The following is an 18,499-nucleotide window of genomic DNA, read 5'->3' as shown; positions in this document are numbered from 1 at the left end:
TATATATATATATATATATCGTTTGGTTTAAATTAAGTTTTGATCCCTCTATTATTAACAATTCACACAATTGATCTCCTATTTTAAAAGTCAACAGTTTCATCTTTTCCTTAGATTTTTGAACTAAAAAAATGACGATTTGATATATTTTTAATGATGTAACATATAAGTCTATGATATAGAACCATTTAGATGCATGAATTATTCATTGTTATTAATTAAATTTAAAATATGAAAAAAATTTGAAGTTGAAATCTAAGTTTTTACAGCGTTTTATTTTCATTTCATGGGTGTTAATCATTTTACATTATCGTATCATATGTTACGTTATTTAAAACATCTCACATTATCACTTTTTAGTTAAAGAATCAAAGATAAGGTGGCTAAAAGTACAATTAAACCATATCTTTATTAACTTCTCACATCCTCATCTCCTCTATTAAAATCTCTCTCACCTGTGCTCTGTTAAACTAAACAAGCCTAACTAAAAAAATGTGTGTTTGGTTGAAATTTTAAAGACTATTATCAAAATACCTATGGGTTTGCACGAGTCGGCGGTTATGTGACTTATATGATTGATTTATTATATATAAAGAAGATATTATTTCTCTATGTGAAACTTAAAACAATAATATACTAACTTAAATAAATTGTAAATATGCTTAGAAATTTAAGTATAATAGTAGAGATAAAATTTATTAAATTTTCGATCTCATAGGTAATAACTTATTTCGTGTATGATAATAATTTTGAAATTTATATCAATGAGAGTGTGTCTCGTGTATAATAGTTTAATCTCATAAGTGTCAACTTATACCATGTATGATAGTTATTTTGTAATTTGGATATGTGAAAACTTATCTCGTATATGATAGTTCAATATGATAAGTAACAATTTGTCTCATATATGATAGTTATTTTTGAATTTTTAATTAGTAAAAACTTGTCTCATATATGATAGTTCAATCTTATTAATGGCAACTTGTTTTAGTGAGAATTTATCTTGTGTATGATAGTTCAATCTTATAAGTTACAACTTGTCATTTGTATGATATAAAAATTCATTTTATGCATGTTTACAACATATCAAAGTTGTATTTCTTTAAGGGCTTAAAAATAAAATGTTCAAACTTTATAGGAACTATAAACATATTTAACTTTTAATAAATATATAAGTAATTTTTTTATTTTTTATTTTTTATTTTTAAAAAAACCTTCCATGCACTTGGAATAATGGCAAATTTGTATGTGATTTTTTTAATGAATGGTAAGTGTTTTTTTTTATTTAGAAGGAATTATATTAACTAAAACAAAAGTTAAGAATGATAATTTTCAGCATTATACACCAAAAGTAAATTTAACTTAAAAAAAATTGGACACACCGTTTGAAAAAAAAAAAAAAAAAAGAACATTGTAACTAAGCATGAGCTAAGAAATAAACACATCTATTTGCTTCACTTAGAGAATAACTAAGAGACTAGATATATTTAGATGCAATATAGAGATAAGGAGGATAAGCAACAAAGTAAACTAAGTATAGCCTTTATTGATGATGGAGATGAGGGCCAAGGAGTTAGTTTCAAAAATAACATTACGAAAACTTTTATTACAAGTCAATAAAACACCATTGCAAACAGCCCACATTTTAGAAAACAAAGAGCTACTGGATGTCATTTTTGCAGAAGAAACCATAGATCAACTTGTCATTATGGTTGCAAAGAATACCCCACAAGCCGAGGAGCCACAAATATCGATGTAAGCGCCATCAATGTTCATCTTCATTACCCCACAAGGGTTTAATCCATGTTTTTTTATTATGATTAATCAAGTTATGCTTTAGAACCTTACTCTTGATCAAATAGTTATGACAAAGAACATTAATCGTCATAACAAAGAACATTTTTCATGTCCAATGGATGTTTCCAATGTTGTTAGGAGTAAGATTCCATTCAAGCTAAGCATAAGTACCAGGGCTAAAAAATTTACTCCAAAATCCAGGCTTAATAACTTTACTCCAACTTGTTTTAGTGAGAATTTATCTTGTGTATGATAGTTCAATCTTATAAGTTACAACTTGTCATTTGTATGATATAAAAATTCATTTTATGCATGTTTACAACATATCAAAGTTGTATTTCTTTAAGGGCTTAAAAATAAAATGTTCAAACTTTATAGGAACTATAAACATATTTAACTTTTAATAAATATATAAGTAATTTTTTTATTTTTTATTTTTTATTTTTAAAAAAACCTTCCATGCACTTGGAATAATGGCAAATTTGTATGTGATTTTTTTAATGAATGGTAAGTGTTTTTTTTTATTTAGAAGGAATTATATTAACTAAAACAAAAGTTAAGAATGATAATTTTCAGCATTATACACCAAAAGTAAATTTAACTTAAAAAAAATTGGACACACCGTTTGAAAAAAAAAAAAAAAAAGAACATTGTAACTAAGCATGAGCTAAGAAATAAACACATCTATTTGCTTCACTTAGAGAATAACTAAGAGACTAGATATATTTAGATGCAATATAGAGATAAGGAGGATAAGCAACAAAGTAAACTAAGTATAGCCTTTATTGATGATGGAGATGAGGGCCAAGGAGTTAGTTTCAAAAATAACATTACGAAAACTTTTATTACAAGTCAATAAAACACCATTGCAAACAGCCCACATTTTAGAAAACAAAGAGCTACTGGATGTCATTTTTGCAGAAGAAACCATAGATCAACTTGTCATTATGGTTGCAAAGAATACCCCACAAGCCGAGGAGCCACAAATATCGATGTAAGCGCCATCAATGTTCATCTTCATTACCCCACAAGGGTTTAATCCATGTTTTTTTATTATGATTAATCAAGTTATGCTTTAGAACCTTACTCTTGATCAAATAGTTATGACAAAGAACATTAATCGTCATAACAAAGAACATTTTTCATGTCCAATGGATGTTTCCAATGTTGTTAGGAGTAAGATTCCATTCAAGCTAAGCATAAGTACCAGGGCTAAAAAATTTACTCCAAAATCCAGGCTTAATAACTTTACTCCAAAGTAGTTTGACATCTTTATAGTCCCTCACAACGTGTAGAAAGGTCTCAACTGCAGAGAGGCAACACTGATAGAGGTCTTTGGAGGACATGCTTTTAGGACAACACTTTGAAAGATGAGTGTTTCTTGAAATCAATGAAGTCACCCCCAAAATTTATTTTAAAATAAGAAAAACATTAAAAAAAATGACACTTTATTATTCCCTTAGGAAAGAAAATGTGATTCATGCTTTTTGAAAAAGACATTTTTAATTGTATGTATAAATACATGATAAAAATGATTCTTCATGTCTTACACAAATTTCACAGAAAATAGAGACTTTCAAACATATTGGTCTATTAGCCTTCTAATTGTGAATACTCTATTGGATGAGTTCTATGATCCTAGAAGTTATTAATCTCTAGAGCCAAGTACTCGTATCATATTAGAATAATATCACAAATAGGAACTACATCCAAAATATGGGTATTCACAAAGGAGTCACATTCTAGACGGGATCTTCACAATAACCAAGTAAGATGTACATTCAAAATGGCTACACTAAACCTCTAACTAAACCTAAGCTTCACTCATGTCCGAGTATAGAGTCTCACCCATAAGTTGTATAAGTAAATGTGTAGTGTGTAAAGAGAAACATAATCCAACAACAGACGCAAAATAATCAATATATATATATATATATATATATAATGATGACAATAAAATAATTAATAAACAAAAAATACAAAGTAGAAAAATGTGAACGAGAAATAAATAAATAAATAAATAAATAAATATATATATAAATATGAAGTTAAAAAAATTGCAGAATTAATCATGTTAAACTTGACTCTCTAAGGATCCTAAGTGGAATCTTCAGTTCTTACAACCTAAAATTTCGAGTGTTTCTCGAATTCAATGAAGGCGCCACCAAAGTTTATTTTAAAATAGGGAAAACATTGAAAAACCTTTCAAAAATAGAAAATTGGACTTTGAAACCAAATTTTGGATTTGAGAGTCGATTATACGTAGAGAATGTATTAACACTCTATGACATCCGTTAAAAACGGTTAGCTATAATTAATTGTGTGCAATTTTTGTTTACTTAAATATATTGATTTCTTATTATTATTATTAAATATAGATATAAATTGTGTTGTTATGAACATAATTTTGAAATAAAAGTTGACTAAAAAAAAGAAGAAATTTTTTTTTGTTATCGTGCTTAACAAAAGTGTGATCTTGTTCCTATGTATCTTTCGATGCGGTGGAGAAATCAAAACTACGTAGTTCTTGGATAGAAATTGCAGATACGTTGATTGTTTTTAAAGAAATGTATTTGTGTTGTGAAAATTTAATATGGTAAAAGACATCAAGCCTGAGAAATTGATTTTGATGAGTATGTTTAGTTGTTTGTTTGAATTTGATTGAGAACATTTAAGATCGCAAAGTCGTCACAACTCAAACATCTTAAACTAATACTAACTAGATGTTCATCTCAATCAATACTATTTATTTATAGAAAATATTACTTTAACGTTGAAATCATCACATTATCACAACTCAAATATCTTAAATATATCAGATTAATAAGATGTCTCATTTTGGTCGATTTATATTTTTATTTGCACGTATTACTTCAAAGCAAGATTTAGTGTATAGAAAATTCACAAAATCCAAAAGATGGAAGAAAACTCAACCTCAATTATTAAACTAGTTGTCTTACAAATCGTTTTATTGTCTATCACTAGTTGCACAATATTTGAGGGGCCAACCTTCACAATGACATCTTTCATTTGTTTCGTATTAGTGAATTATTTATCTAGTTATCTCAATTGAACACTCTATATTCTAAAGTGAGGATTTATTGCCAAGTGAAATAATAGCCCAACAAAGTAAAACATCATAGCAATTTATTAATCAAGTGTCTCTTTTGTTTTGACCTCTTTGTAGCCTCGTTATCTATCTTCTTCGATTCTAAAAACTTGATAGCTAGGTTTTATTTTAATAAGCTCCAACACGTGTGACTTCACTCTAATATACGATTCATTAGAAGTATAATTCATATCTACACACAAGTTTATTATAATTATTATAATATATAGGAAAATTATTAGATTAGTCAACAAAATTTTCTAGTCAATCAAAATAAAGAAAACAATGTATTTACTTCAAATAAAGAAATGAAATATAAAAAATTTATATATTATATTGACCTTCTGTTAGTGTGATATATAGTATTAGATCAATTTTATAAGTATTTTTTGTCTCACGCGCGCATATATATATATATATATATATATATATATATATATATATATATATATATATATATATTCATATATATATATTCATTCATTAGACAAGAAGCTACTACAATTTCTACATGAAGTGTATGATCTAATGCCATAAAATGTCACTTGTAATCTGCTACTTGAACAACAACAAGACTTGTAGTGGAATGTGAGTGGCCTAATTGACATTCATCCTTCTAAGATAACAAGAGTGACATTGAAACACAAACAAGTGAAAACACGATTCACAAAATTACATTATGAGGATGAGATAGAAGACTAAGACATAAGACACATAAAAAATATGTCTTATCATGTTATAAAACTTTGTAGACCCTTGCTTGAAATCAAAAAATATAATTTCAATGATAAAGTTGAATATAAATAAGGCAAACAAAGAAAGTGAACAGAAAATGTTTTATCCCTTTGTATGACCACTTTTTCATTGAACAAACCTTAGTTACCGCGTAATATTTAGTCTTATATAATAATTGCGTTTAAATATATCATTTATCTTTTATAAAATGTGGAAATGATATAAATGCATTTATGTGTCAAATGACCATAACTCAAAACAGGGAGGAATAAATTTATATATCACATTGAATAAATTAAATGAAAGAAATAAAGATTATAAAGAACGTTCTTCATAAAGAATAAAAACACCGGCATAAAGTGATTTGTTTTTCAATGACACTTTGTTAATGCAATAGTTGCGAGTGTTAGATAATATTATTATATATTAATAGTAAATGTATTTTAGACATTTATATTCTCTTGTTTATATATTCATTGTAATTCTATTAACTTAAATTTAGTTCATTTTATGTTATGAAGCCCTAGAATAGTTGTCTATTTTCTTCATCTTTTCATCGCGAGGACTATTAAATTTAGAGAGATAAAATTTCTCTTATTTAATTTAAGGATCCTTATAACTATTGCATCATACAATAATTATAGAAGGTTTGGTTCTTTGAAATGACATTAAATATTTTATCTATTTCAATTGCATGCCTTCAAAATTTCTTTATAATGCAAAAACATGTCTTTAAAATTTCAAACTTTCAACTTAATTTTTCTTCAATTTAGTAGTTTGATCTTCACCACTCTTGAGTCTGTCCATGTCTTTACCTAAAGAAATTAGTAGTTTAATTCTCACTAAAATAATAAATATCTATTACTTCTCTAACAAAGTTGTTTTAAATATATGAACAAACACCTACATTTCATAAAAAAAGAAAGAAACAACTGATGAAAGTAAGTCTAGGTGTTAAATGTTCAGCTCGTATTCTTATAAGAGGTAGAATTGATCTTTTTTTGATGCAAAGACTTATTTGGTTGATAAATATATCTTTACAAAAACTTTTAAACTTTGAAAATCTTCTTAACCTAATGAACCTCGAGACCCAACTCTCTATATTTTTTTGAAAAGAAAATAGAAAGATTCATGAATGAAGGAAAGGAAGCAAACTTACAAGAAACCCAAGTTGCAATCTAAATACAAATATTTTAACCCCTACCATATAGATATACCCCCACCCCATATTATATTCATACCATTCATATTACTTTTCTAAACAAAAACCAAAAAATTTAAAGACAATATTTTCTAAAAATATTTTGTATCTACAAACTCAATTTAAGATTTTAGGAACATAAATATGTTTAAAAAAACTTATATTTTAAACATTTAATATTATTTTTGGAGGATGTCGATTTTCTAATTTTGAATCATTTTAAAATTGAATTTTCGTGAATGTATTTGAAATTATGTGAGACAATAGAGTTTTTATTTATTTTTTAGAGTGAAGATTCATTTTGGTCCCTAACAATAAATCCAGAAGATAGATTAGTTTCTGATAAAAAAAATCACCATTTTTAGTCTCTCACAAAAATAAACTAGGACGCGTTAACCGTTCTATCAGTTTTTTTATCCAACCATTTTCTTTTTTGTCTGTTTTTGAACCGTGAAATGCCCGTGTGTGACACTTGAACTATCATACAAATGTCCACGTGTATTTAATACGAAAATTTAGGGACATTTAGGTCTCTAAAACAACTCTTATGGGACAATATGGTCCTAAAAAATTAAAATTAGAAAGTTACATTTTCTTGCATTTATTTATTTATTTATGGACTAATGTGACCTTAAACCGTCACTCTCCCTCGTTTTTTCCTGTCCCTTAGTATCTCTTCATTGTCCCATGCTATCTAAATGACCATCACAATGATTGACATCTCTCTATAAGAATGAAAGAAGGGAGTTTTGAAGACTAGGGTTTCTATTTTAATTTTGAAAAAAAAAAAGACTTTGTATTCTATCCATTCGAGTGTTTCTTACATTATCGTATTCCTTTTTTCGTGTTATCCTTTTCTTAATTTTTTTAAAAGTAATTTTTTTCTTTTTGATTAACCAGAGACTAACTTGTCATTTATTTTTTATCAACTACCATTATTAGAACTAGATAAACAAGTTAACAATCCACGACATCGATTTAAAAACTAATATTTGATTAATAGATTAATATATCTTAATTTATTTTTATAAAATACTAAAAATGATTACAATTATTGTAAAGAATTAATGTGTCTTCTATATTTTTTATGAAAGATCAAAACGAGTCTTTGTTGTATTTTTTTTTTTAAACATTTATGAATGTTACTAGTATTATTATTGTTTGATAAACGTGAACTAGGAGTATAATAGTGGGATTAAAGGTACATTTTTCATGAAATAAATACCACATAAACCTAAGGGCAACAAAGCTAAATAAGATTAAAAAAAAATGAAATTAACTTGTGTTAAGAAGAGAGGCCACTCTAGAAGCAATTTATTAGTAACTCTTCTTCACTTTCTCACTATATATGTTCATCTCCTCTCACACAATTCCCAAATTTTGTGTTATTATTACAAACTAAACACATTTCTCAACCCCAAACACACTCTCTCTCTCTCTTCATCGTTCCCCTTGGGGTTTCGTTTCGCTCTTATTCCCTCGCGCCTCCTCTTCCGTTTTCACTCTCCCTTCGGATGCGTATGAACCTAACCCCTTTCTCTCTCATCTCTCAGGTATTCGTTTATCGCTTTCTCTATTCACCAAATAACCTACCTATCGTTCTTTATTCTATCTTGCATACTTTGATCTATTCAATTGTTAATTTCGCTCTCATCTTTATCAAATTATTATTATGTTTTCGTGTTTTTTTATTCGGTTTAGTTTAATCACCGATTATTATCGTTTAATTTGCTTTAATTTAATTTAGTTATTGTTTTTGTTCTTATTCTGATTATAATTAGTATTATTTATATGAATTAACTTTTTCATTTTCGTTTTTTGAAGGCAGTGGTTTGAGAGTAGAGAAGTTGTGGTCAAATGACAACCCTAAGATCGAGTTGGCCTTCAAGGCTGCGGCAACTTCTATCGAGTGAAGGTGTCATTGGTCCTTCTATCAAGCTGGATTCTGAGCCTGTAAGTGTGCTCTCGCTTAAAGTTTTTTGTGATATTCGTTAATAGGGTTTAATGGGATTGATTATTTACTGATGAGTTAAAACCTATTTAATGCTTTTTTTCTTTCTGCTTATTATTAATTTATTTTAATATTATGTGATAACTTAACTCGTGTCAACCTCCTACAAATGCTTTGTGGTGATTGAAGGGCTTATTTGAATTATCTTGTAACATGTTATGAATATATATATAGGGAAATTCTACGGTGAACCATCTTGATAGGTGGTCTACCGTGGCAATTGACAACCTCCTCAGAAGTATAATATAACGGCTCTCCTTTGTCTCTACGGCTGAGACAATGAACTGATTGGTATCGGTCCGAGACTAGTTGCGGTTTGAGGGACACATTCATTTTTTCTTATTTTTCGAATTAACATCGATTGAGTCATTGTATCAGGTCTCAGACATAAAAACTAGAAAGACTATCTTTTTATTTTTCCTTAGTGTTTCAGTGACTTTTAAGTACTGATCCACGACGAACCAGTGTCAAAGTGGTCCACTGTAGCATCCACCATATATATATATATGTCCACGAGTTGCAAGATAATTTTTATATGCTCCCATAATAGTTTATTGAAACAACTTATATAGATATTATGTGAAGTTCACCCTTGTTCCATTTTAAGTTGTAGAAACAACATATGCGTAAGCTCATTTGTGATAAATGTAGTGCTTAATTAAGCTATTTATCAAGATATCCCTTTATGTTTTGTTTTTCATCATTTCAGTTGCTTGAAATTTTGTTTTGAATAATGGCTTAATTAAGCTATTTATCCATGCATCCCTTTATGTTTGTTTTTCAACCCTTGGTGTATTGTATCTTACTATTTGCTTTCATTTGCAGACTTGAAAATGGTACTTGCTTCATATGTGTATATTTTGTGTAGCATTTTTATTTTAATCTAAAAGTTAATGAATGCTTTTATGCATGAGGGAAAATGAAGCAATATGCACCATCATTGGTAATTTTGAATGTTGTGCATCCCTTTATGTTTTTTTTCAACCCTTGGTGTATTGTATCTTACTATTTGCTTTCATTTGCAGACTTGAAAATGGCACTTGCTTCATATCTGTATATTTTGTGTAGCATTTTTATTTTAATCTAAAAGTTAATGAATGCTTTTATGCATGAGGGAAAATGAAGCAATATGCAGCATCATTGGTAATTTTGAATGTTCTGCATTTAGTAATTGATTTTTGTGCAAGTTATTGGTGCCGACCTTTAAAAACATGCCGACTATCTTATATGCCTTTGCTAAAAAGCCGAAATTTGTAGCTTGATAGAAATCAATGATGTGTTTGGAAGTGTGAACAAGAATGAGAAAATGTTTTAGAGAAGATTAGGTCTGGATTTTCAAAACTGTTTACGCGAAACAAAGCACAAGTTCATGCACAATTATGTTAACTCTTCTTGTTTTGTATCACTCACATCCCATACAAATAATAACATGATTGGTTGCCTGATTTTTGTAATTTGTTTCATGCAATATTCTTTGGTACTAATTAGATGTTCTCTCCGAGAGAAACTGTAACCAAAGAATTTTGATACTACCAATGTGACCAATTGTTAAGTGTGTATCTGTGCTACAATTTTAGTTAAGTTATTCACGACCTACTCAAACCAGGCTTCCCCAACAGTCACAGAAACAGCTAGCCGACCCAGCATAAAATAGAAACTTATTGCAGAAGTTGTATAAACTGAAGGAGTGCAGTTACTCCAACATATCTTATCCAATTATTTTTTTAATTGGAAATAGCTTATTTGAATAGAAAAGTGAGTTACTGGTTTTGCTTGAGATGGGATACGTAGCCAAGGAAACTGATATTGCATATGATCAAATCAATAATCTTTGGTGCAGAATATACTTATTGTTGGATTACTGGTTTTTTAATATTATTTTTTAACAGTGGACTATTGTGTTTGAATGGCAAAATGAGCTATATGAGTTTGGTCGAGATTGACTGAATAGAGTTGTCCAAAAACAATGTACAGCTAAGCTAACAATGAAAGTTATGAAGCAAGTTTGAACAGTATAAGCAACTCAGTTCATTGTTCTTCTGATTTTGGTTTTTTGATTTGTATTTCATTTTTTTGAAAGTTTTGCTTTCTGCAATTACAATGTATGTAGGATGCCTATGAAAAAGTTATTTACTAAAAAAATAGACAGCTAAGACCTAGTTACTTTAGTTTCTATTTTTTTAGGTTTGAATATGCTTCTAATCCCTGCAAATATAACTATTATTTGTGTTTAGTTGCTGTATTTTTTTTTGTTTTAGTCCTTGCAAATATATTAGTTTTTGTTTTGGTCCTTGTTGTTTCATTTTAGTCTCTGCAAAATTTGTTCATCTTGAAATTAATCTCTGTAATATGTAGAATATTTGATTGTAGTCCCTAACGACAATTTTTTTTGGCTTAAATATAATTTTGTTCCTTTATTTTTTACCTAAATTCGTTTTGGTCCTTTATTTTTTTTTATTCATATTTGTCCTTTATCTTTTATAAGTGGTGTCTTTTAGTCTTTGTCCGAATCATAACAAAAGTTATAACATAATCCGGTCATTGGAATCCCTTATAACAATTGCCAATATGTGTCCAATAAAATATTCTTTCAAAAAAATATCCATTTAACTCAATAACAGGCTTGCACTTGAAAAAATTCTTCTTGCATGACATTTATCAAAGTTTACTGTATTTTCACTATATCCTTATTAAGATTGCACTTATAAAAGATAAAGAACCAAAATGAATCAAAATAAAGATTAAGAACCACAACGAATATTAAGTAACAGATTAAAAACCAAAGTCATATTTAACCTTTTTTTTACAGGGACGAAAATATAATATTCTACATATTATAGGGACCAATTCCAATATGAATAAGTTTTGCAAGGATTAAAGCAAAATTACAAGGACCTAAAGCAAAAAGTGGTATATTTGCAAGGGCTAAAAAACAAAATATTTTTATAGCGACTAAAAGTAAAAATTGATATATTTGCATGGACCAAAATCAAATTTAAACAGTTTTTTAAATCTCTTGTCTGACTGAACTAAGAATATAATTAAGATACCATTACCTCATTGTTTGATTAGGATACACTATCACTGGCATATACTAATCCCTAATTTAATTAGTTATTTGTTAGTGCTGGTTTAATTAGCAATTGAACGTCCAGCATGTGTTACTCATAAAGGGAAGTGATATCCCGAAATATAATTAACCGATAATGCCTCTCAGGCCTAATAGATGCATTTTTGTGGTGTTCCAAATATCTAAACATAGAATGACTAAATATTATAAACTAGTTGTATTTGTCCTCCTTTTGCTTTTGAGGATCTATTAGTTGCAAGTCTGTGAAACAAAATGCACTTGCATTGCACTTCCAGTGTGCACATTGGTGTGTCAAAAATAGTTGTTAGTATCTCATTTTTTCATATTTGCTTGCCACTCTATGGTTTGGTTGTATTTATTCATACATGAGCATTATTTCCTATGTACAGAAATACAAATTTACCTTCTTACTGAGAGAGCAAGAAAGTACTAGCTTTTGGCTTTTGTATGTCTTTAGAATTGGGTACTTCTTTTATGCTTGCACTTTCTTCATTGGCAAGTTCCTTAGGATGTTCAGTTAAATTGTGGGCGATCCATTTGCATATATTGATATATTCCTTTTGGTAGAATAATTGTTAGATGGTGTGATTGTTTTCTTTTTCTATAAGTTTGATTGATTAATAATTTAATATGATTATTCCTTAGCTAAAATTGATTATCATGGACCATTCATGAAGTCAATTAAGTATTTTCTTAAATTAAATTACATTCGTAATTTTTGTCATTGCTGTCAATTGCGGATTGCGGAAAATAGCTATTTGTTCAAATTCCGCTATGCTATAGTGCTGCTATAGCGGCTATTTGACAATATTTTATATTAAATAGTGTATCGCAGAACAATAGCGTATGTTCAAATTTGCAATGTTATAGCGCTATAGCACCGCTATTTGATAATACTAATTTTTGTATTCTTACATTTATTTGTATGTATTTTTCTTGTTTGTGGATACAAAATGTAGTTGGCCTTGTTTGGTTAAACCACTTATTTAACAACTTATAACCTAAGCGCTAATAGCATAAGTGCTATGTATAAGCTATTTTTATAACTCAAGGTAAAATAAATTTTTACATGATCTATAAGCTGTTTTCATAAGATATCCTGGATAGCTTTGTAAATTAGTTGTTTCCATAAGTACTCCTAAACAGACTCTCAAATGCTTATGCCAGTAGTTAAACTCAAATAAACCGCCAATCCAAACATAGATTTATACATGTATAATCATATGATTCCCTTTCTCATCCATATAATGTCATATAAATTTTGTTTCAGCCTCCTAAGATCAAAGCCTTCATTGAGAAGGTCATCCAGTGTCCGTTGCAAGATATAGCTATACCACTATCTGGCTTTCGTTGGGAGTATGACAAGGTAATATTATTGTATATCCTGCTTGTTTTGCTGCATCAAGTACTTCGTTATATTTTCACAGTGCCTAACACATTGCTTTTCACATCAGGGAAATTTTCATCATTGGAGACCATTGCTACTTCATTTTGATACATACTTCAAGACATATTTGTCGTGTAGAAATGACCTGACTTTGTTAGATAATCTAGAAGATGACAGCCCATTGCCGAAACATGCAGTTCTGCAAATATTACGGGTGATGCAAATAATTTTAGAGAACTGTCCAAACAAGAGTACCTTTGATGGCATAGAGGTTAGTTGGACATAAATTATGTCTTCTTTTTTAGTATGGCCTTAATTATTGATTTAATTTTATTTTAGTACACTGGTTTGTTCATTTATATATATATATATATATTTGAAACTTTTTTTTAATACTTTGTTTTTTCAGCATTTCAAGCTTTTACTAGCATCAACAGATCCTGAGATTCTTATTGCTACATTAGAAACTCTTTCCGCACTTGTAAAAATTAATCCCTCTAAGCTTCATGGAAGTGTAAAGATGGTTGGCTGTGGTTCAGTGAACAATTATCTGTTGTCCCTAGCACAGGGATGGGGAAGCAAGGAGGAGGGCCTGGGATTGTACTCTTGTGTAATGGCAAATGAGAAAGCCCAAAATGAAGCACTGAGCTTGTTTCCTTCTGACGTAGAGATTGGTAGTGATCAATCCAATTATCGCATAGGCACCACTCTTTATTTTGAATTGCATGGACCTAGTGCACAAAGTGAAGAACACAGTTCAGACACATTTTCCACTGGCTTGAGAGTTATACATATGCCAGATTTGCATCTTCGCAAAGAAGATGATTTGTCATTGTTGAAGCAATGCATTGAACAATATAACATTCCTTCAGAGCTCAGATTTTCGTTGCTCTCTAGAATTAGATATGCTCATGCCTTTCGGTCTCCTAGAATATGCAGGCTTTATAGCAGGATATGTCTACTTTCTTTCATTGTGCTGGTCCAATCCGGCGATGCTCATGATGAACTTGTGTCCTTTTTTGCTAATGAACCAGAATATACAAATGAATTGATTAGAATTGTACGATCTGAAGAAACTATATCTGGATCTATCAGAACACTTGCAATGCTTGCATTAGGAGCCCAGTTGGCAGCGTATACTTCATCACATGAACGAGCACGTATACTTAGTGGATCTAGCACAAGTTTTGCTGGTGGGAACCGCATGATGCTCCTGAATGTGCTTCAGAGGGCTATCTTGTCATTGAAGAATTCTAGTGATCCATCGACCCTTGCCTTTGTTGAGGCACTTCTTCAGTTCTACTTGCTCCATGTGGTTTCAACATCAACTTCTGGGAGTAGTATTAGAGGTTCTGGCATGGTTCCTACATTCTTGCCACTTCTGGAGGATTCTGATCCTGCACATGTTCATTTAGTCTGTTTTGCTGTAAAAACCCTTCAGAAGCTGATGGACTATAGTAGCTCTGCTGTATCTTTGTTTAAAGAGTTGGGGGGCATTGAGCTTTTGGCTCAGAGGTTACACAAAGAAGTACGTAGGGTCGTTGATTTAGTCGGAGAAAACGATAACATGCTTCTCACTGGTGAAAGTTCAAGGCATAGTACTGATCAATTGTACTCTCAGAAGAGGCTCATAAAGGTCTCCCTCAAGGCACTTGGTTCTGCAACATATGCACCTGCAAACTCCACAAGATCTCATGACAATTCATTGCCGGCTACTCTAAGTTTAATATTTCAGAATGTAGATAAGTTTGGAGGTGATGTTTATTACTCAGCTGTTACTGTCATGAGTGAAATAATCCACAAAGATCCTACATGTTTTTCTGTTTTGCATGATATGGGTCTTCCTGATGCTTTTTTGTTGTCTGTTGGTTCTGAACTACTTCCTTCATCAAAGGCTTTGACATGCATTCCAAATGGTCTTGGGGCCATTTGTCTCAATGCCAAAGGGTTAGAGGCTGTTAGGGAATCTTCATCACTGCGGTTCCTTGTTGATATTTTCACTAGCAAAAAGTATGTCTTAGCCATGAATGAGGCTATTGTTCCTTTGGCAAATGCTGTGGAGGAACTTCTACGTCACGTGTCTTCATTGAGAAGCTCTGGTGTTGATATTATCATTGAAATCATCCATAAGATTGCATCTTTTGGCGATGAAAATGGTACAGGATCTTCTGGAAAAGTTAACGAGGATACTGCAATGGAAACAGATTCTGAAGTCAAAGAGAATGAAGGCCATGGCTGCCTTGTAGGCACGTCATATTCTGCTGCAGAAGGCATCAGTGATGAGCAGTTTATTCAGCTATGTGTCTTTCATTTGATGGTATTGGTTCATAGGACTATGGAAAATTCTGAAACATGCCGGCTATTTGTGGAAAAATCAGGAATTGAAGCTTTGTTGAAGTTGTTATTACGACCCACTATTGCACAATCCTCCGATGGTATGTCCATCGCTTTACACAGCACCATGGTATTTAAGGGATTTGCTCAACATCACTCCACTCCTCTGGCACATGTCTTTTGTTCCTCTCTTAGAGAACACTTGAAGAAAGCATTAGCTGGGTTTAGTGCAGCTTCTGAACCTTTGTTGCTGGATCCTAAAATGACAAACGATGGTGGCATCTTTTCTTCACTTTTCCTGGTTGAGTTCCTACTCTTTCTTGCTGCGGCGAAAGACAACCGTTGGGTGAGTGCATTGCTTACAGAATTTGGTAATGGCAGTAAGGATGTACTTGAAGACATTGGACGTGTCCACCGTGAAGTTCTGTGGCAAATTGCTCTACTTGAAAATAAGAAGCAAGGGATTGAAGAAGATAGTGGCTGTTCTTCTGACTCACAACAGGCAGAACGGGATGTAAGTGAAACCGAGGATCAAAGGATCAATTCTTTTAGGCAGCTACTTGATCCATTATTGAGGAGAAGGACATCAGGATGGAGCGTTGAATCTCAGTTTTTTGACCTTATAAATCTTTATCGAGATTTGGGCCGTTCTACTGGTTCTCAACATAGATCAATTTCTGCTGGGCCGAACTTGCGGTCAAGTTCCAGTAATCAGTTGCTCCATTCTGGGTCTGATGATAATGCTGGGACTGTTAATAAGAAGGAATCTGACAAGCATAGGTCGTATTATACCTCTTGTTGTGACATGGCCAGATCACTTACATTTCACATTACCCATTTGTTCCAAGAGTTGGGAAAAGTAATGTTGCTACCTTCTCGTCGACGTGATGATATTGTGAATGTAAGTCCTGCTTCAAAATCAGTGGCTTCTACTTTGGCATCAATTGCTCTAGATCACATGAATTATGGGGGCCATGTAAATCTTTCGGGAACAGAAGAATCCATATCGACAAAGTGTCGGTATTTCGGGAAAGTGATTGACTTTGTAGATAGTATGCTAATGGAGAGGCCAGATTCTTGCAATCCTGTTCTGTTGAATTGCTTATATGGACGTGGAGTTATTCAATCTGTATTGACCACCTTTGAAGCTACTAGTCAGCTTCTCTTTGCAGTTAATCGGGCCCCTGCCTCCCCTATGGATACTGATGATGCAAATGCAAAACAAGATGACAAAGAGGATGCAAATAACTCATGGATTTATGGTTCTTTAGCTAGTTACGGAAAATTGATGGACCATCTAGTAACCTCCTCGTTTATATTATCATCATTCACAAAGCATTTGCTTGCACAGCCCCTTACAAATGGTGACACACCTTTTCCAAGGGATGCCGAGACTTTTATGAAAGTCCTCCAATCGATAGTATTGAAGACCGTGCTTCCTGTTTGGACTCATCCCCACTTTTGTGACTGTAGTTCGGAATTTATTTCTGCTGTTATCTCTATCATCAGGCATGTCTATTCAGGGGTTGAAGTGAAAAATGTAAATGGTAGTGGTGGTTCTCGTATTACTGGACCGCCTCCTAATGAAACAACTATTTCTACCATTGTAGAGATGGGTTTTTCACGGTCTAGAGCAGAGGAAGCTTTGCGGCAAGTTGGGTCAAATAGTGTGGAGTTGGCAATGGAGTGGTTGTTCTCACATCCAGAGGAAGTACAAGAAGATGATGAACTTGCCCGTGCACTTGCGATGTCCCTTGGGAACTCTGAATCAGACACCAAGGATGCAGTTCCAAGTGCAAATGCAAATGCAAATGAAAATGCAAATGCTCAGCAGCTTGAAGAAGAAACAGTCCAATTTCCATCTGTTGATGAATTGTTATCCACTTGCACAAAACTTCTGATGAAAGAACCTCTTGCTTTTCCTGTCCGTGACTTGCTTGTGATGATATGCTCTCAGGATGATGGTAAACATAGATCTAGTGTTGTCACATTTATTGTTGACCGGATCAAAGAATGTGGTCTGGTTTCTAGCAATGAAAATTACATCATGCTGGCTACTCTTTTTCACGTTCTTGCTTTAATTCTTAATGAGGATACTGTGGCACGGGAGGCTGCTTCCAAAAGTGGATTGATCAAAATTGCCTCTGATCTACTCTATCAGTGGGATTCTAGTCTTGATAGCCGGGAGAAACAGCAGGTGCCAAAATGGGTGACAGCTGCTTTTCTTGCCTTAGACAGGTTGTTGCAGGTAGATCAAAAATTAAATTCTGAAATTACAGAGCAGCTGAAGAAGGAAATTGCCAATAGCCAGCAGACATCAATTACTATTGATGAAGATAGGCAAAACAAGTTACAGTCTGCATTGGGACTCTCTACGAAGTATGCCGATATACATGAGCAGAAGAGACTTGTTGAGGTTGCGTGTAGTTGTATGAAGAATCAACTTCCCTCAGACACAATGCATGCTGTTTTGCTCCTATGTTCCAATCTTACAAGGAATCATTCTGTTGCCCTTGCCTTTTTGGATGCTGGTGGTTTAAGTCTACTTCTTTCTTTGCCAACCAGTAGCCTCTTCTCCGGGTTTGACAATGTTGCTGCTAGTATTGTCCGTCATGTTCTTGAAGATCCGCAAACACTCCGGCAAGCAATGGAATCCGAGATAAAACATAATCTTCTGGTTGTGCCCAACCGTCATCCAAATGGAAGGGTCAATCCTCGCAATTTCCTTTTAAATTTAGCTTCTGTGATTTCTCGGGATCCCGCAGTTTTTATGCAAGCTGCACAATCTGTGTGCCAAGTTGAAATGGTAGGTGAAAGACCTTACATTGTCCTGC

General features: G+C 32.0%; 1 protein-coding gene across 1 annotated transcript in view; it reads left to right on the top strand.

Annotated features, from left to right (window-relative positions):
* Positions 1–8,213: 8,213 nt before the first annotated feature.
* Positions 8,214–18,499, top strand: part of LOC101507659 (E3 ubiquitin-protein ligase UPL2-like) — an 18,652-nt gene continuing 8,366 nt past the window's right edge. The window contains exons 1-5 of the mRNA XM_004490403.3: positions 8,214–8,395; positions 8,667–8,795; positions 13,215–13,310; positions 13,399–13,602; positions 13,741–18,494. Of these exons, the coding sequence (XP_004490460.1) occupies positions 8,700–8,795; positions 13,215–13,310; positions 13,399–13,602; positions 13,741–18,494 (5,150 nt within the window). The 5' untranslated portion in view covers positions 8,214–8,395; positions 8,667–8,699. The remainder of the gene's footprint in view (positions 8,396–8,666; positions 8,796–13,214; positions 13,311–13,398; positions 13,603–13,740; positions 18,495–18,499) is intronic.

The sequence above is a fragment of the Cicer arietinum genome, chromosome 2, assembly GCF_000331145.2.
Source record: "Cicer arietinum cultivar CDC Frontier isolate Library 1 chromosome 2, Cicar.CDCFrontier_v2.0, whole genome shotgun sequence".
NCBI classification, from domain to species: domain Eukaryota; kingdom Viridiplantae; phylum Streptophyta; class Magnoliopsida; order Fabales; family Fabaceae; genus Cicer; species Cicer arietinum.
This window is presented reverse-complemented; position numbering and strand designations above follow the sequence as displayed.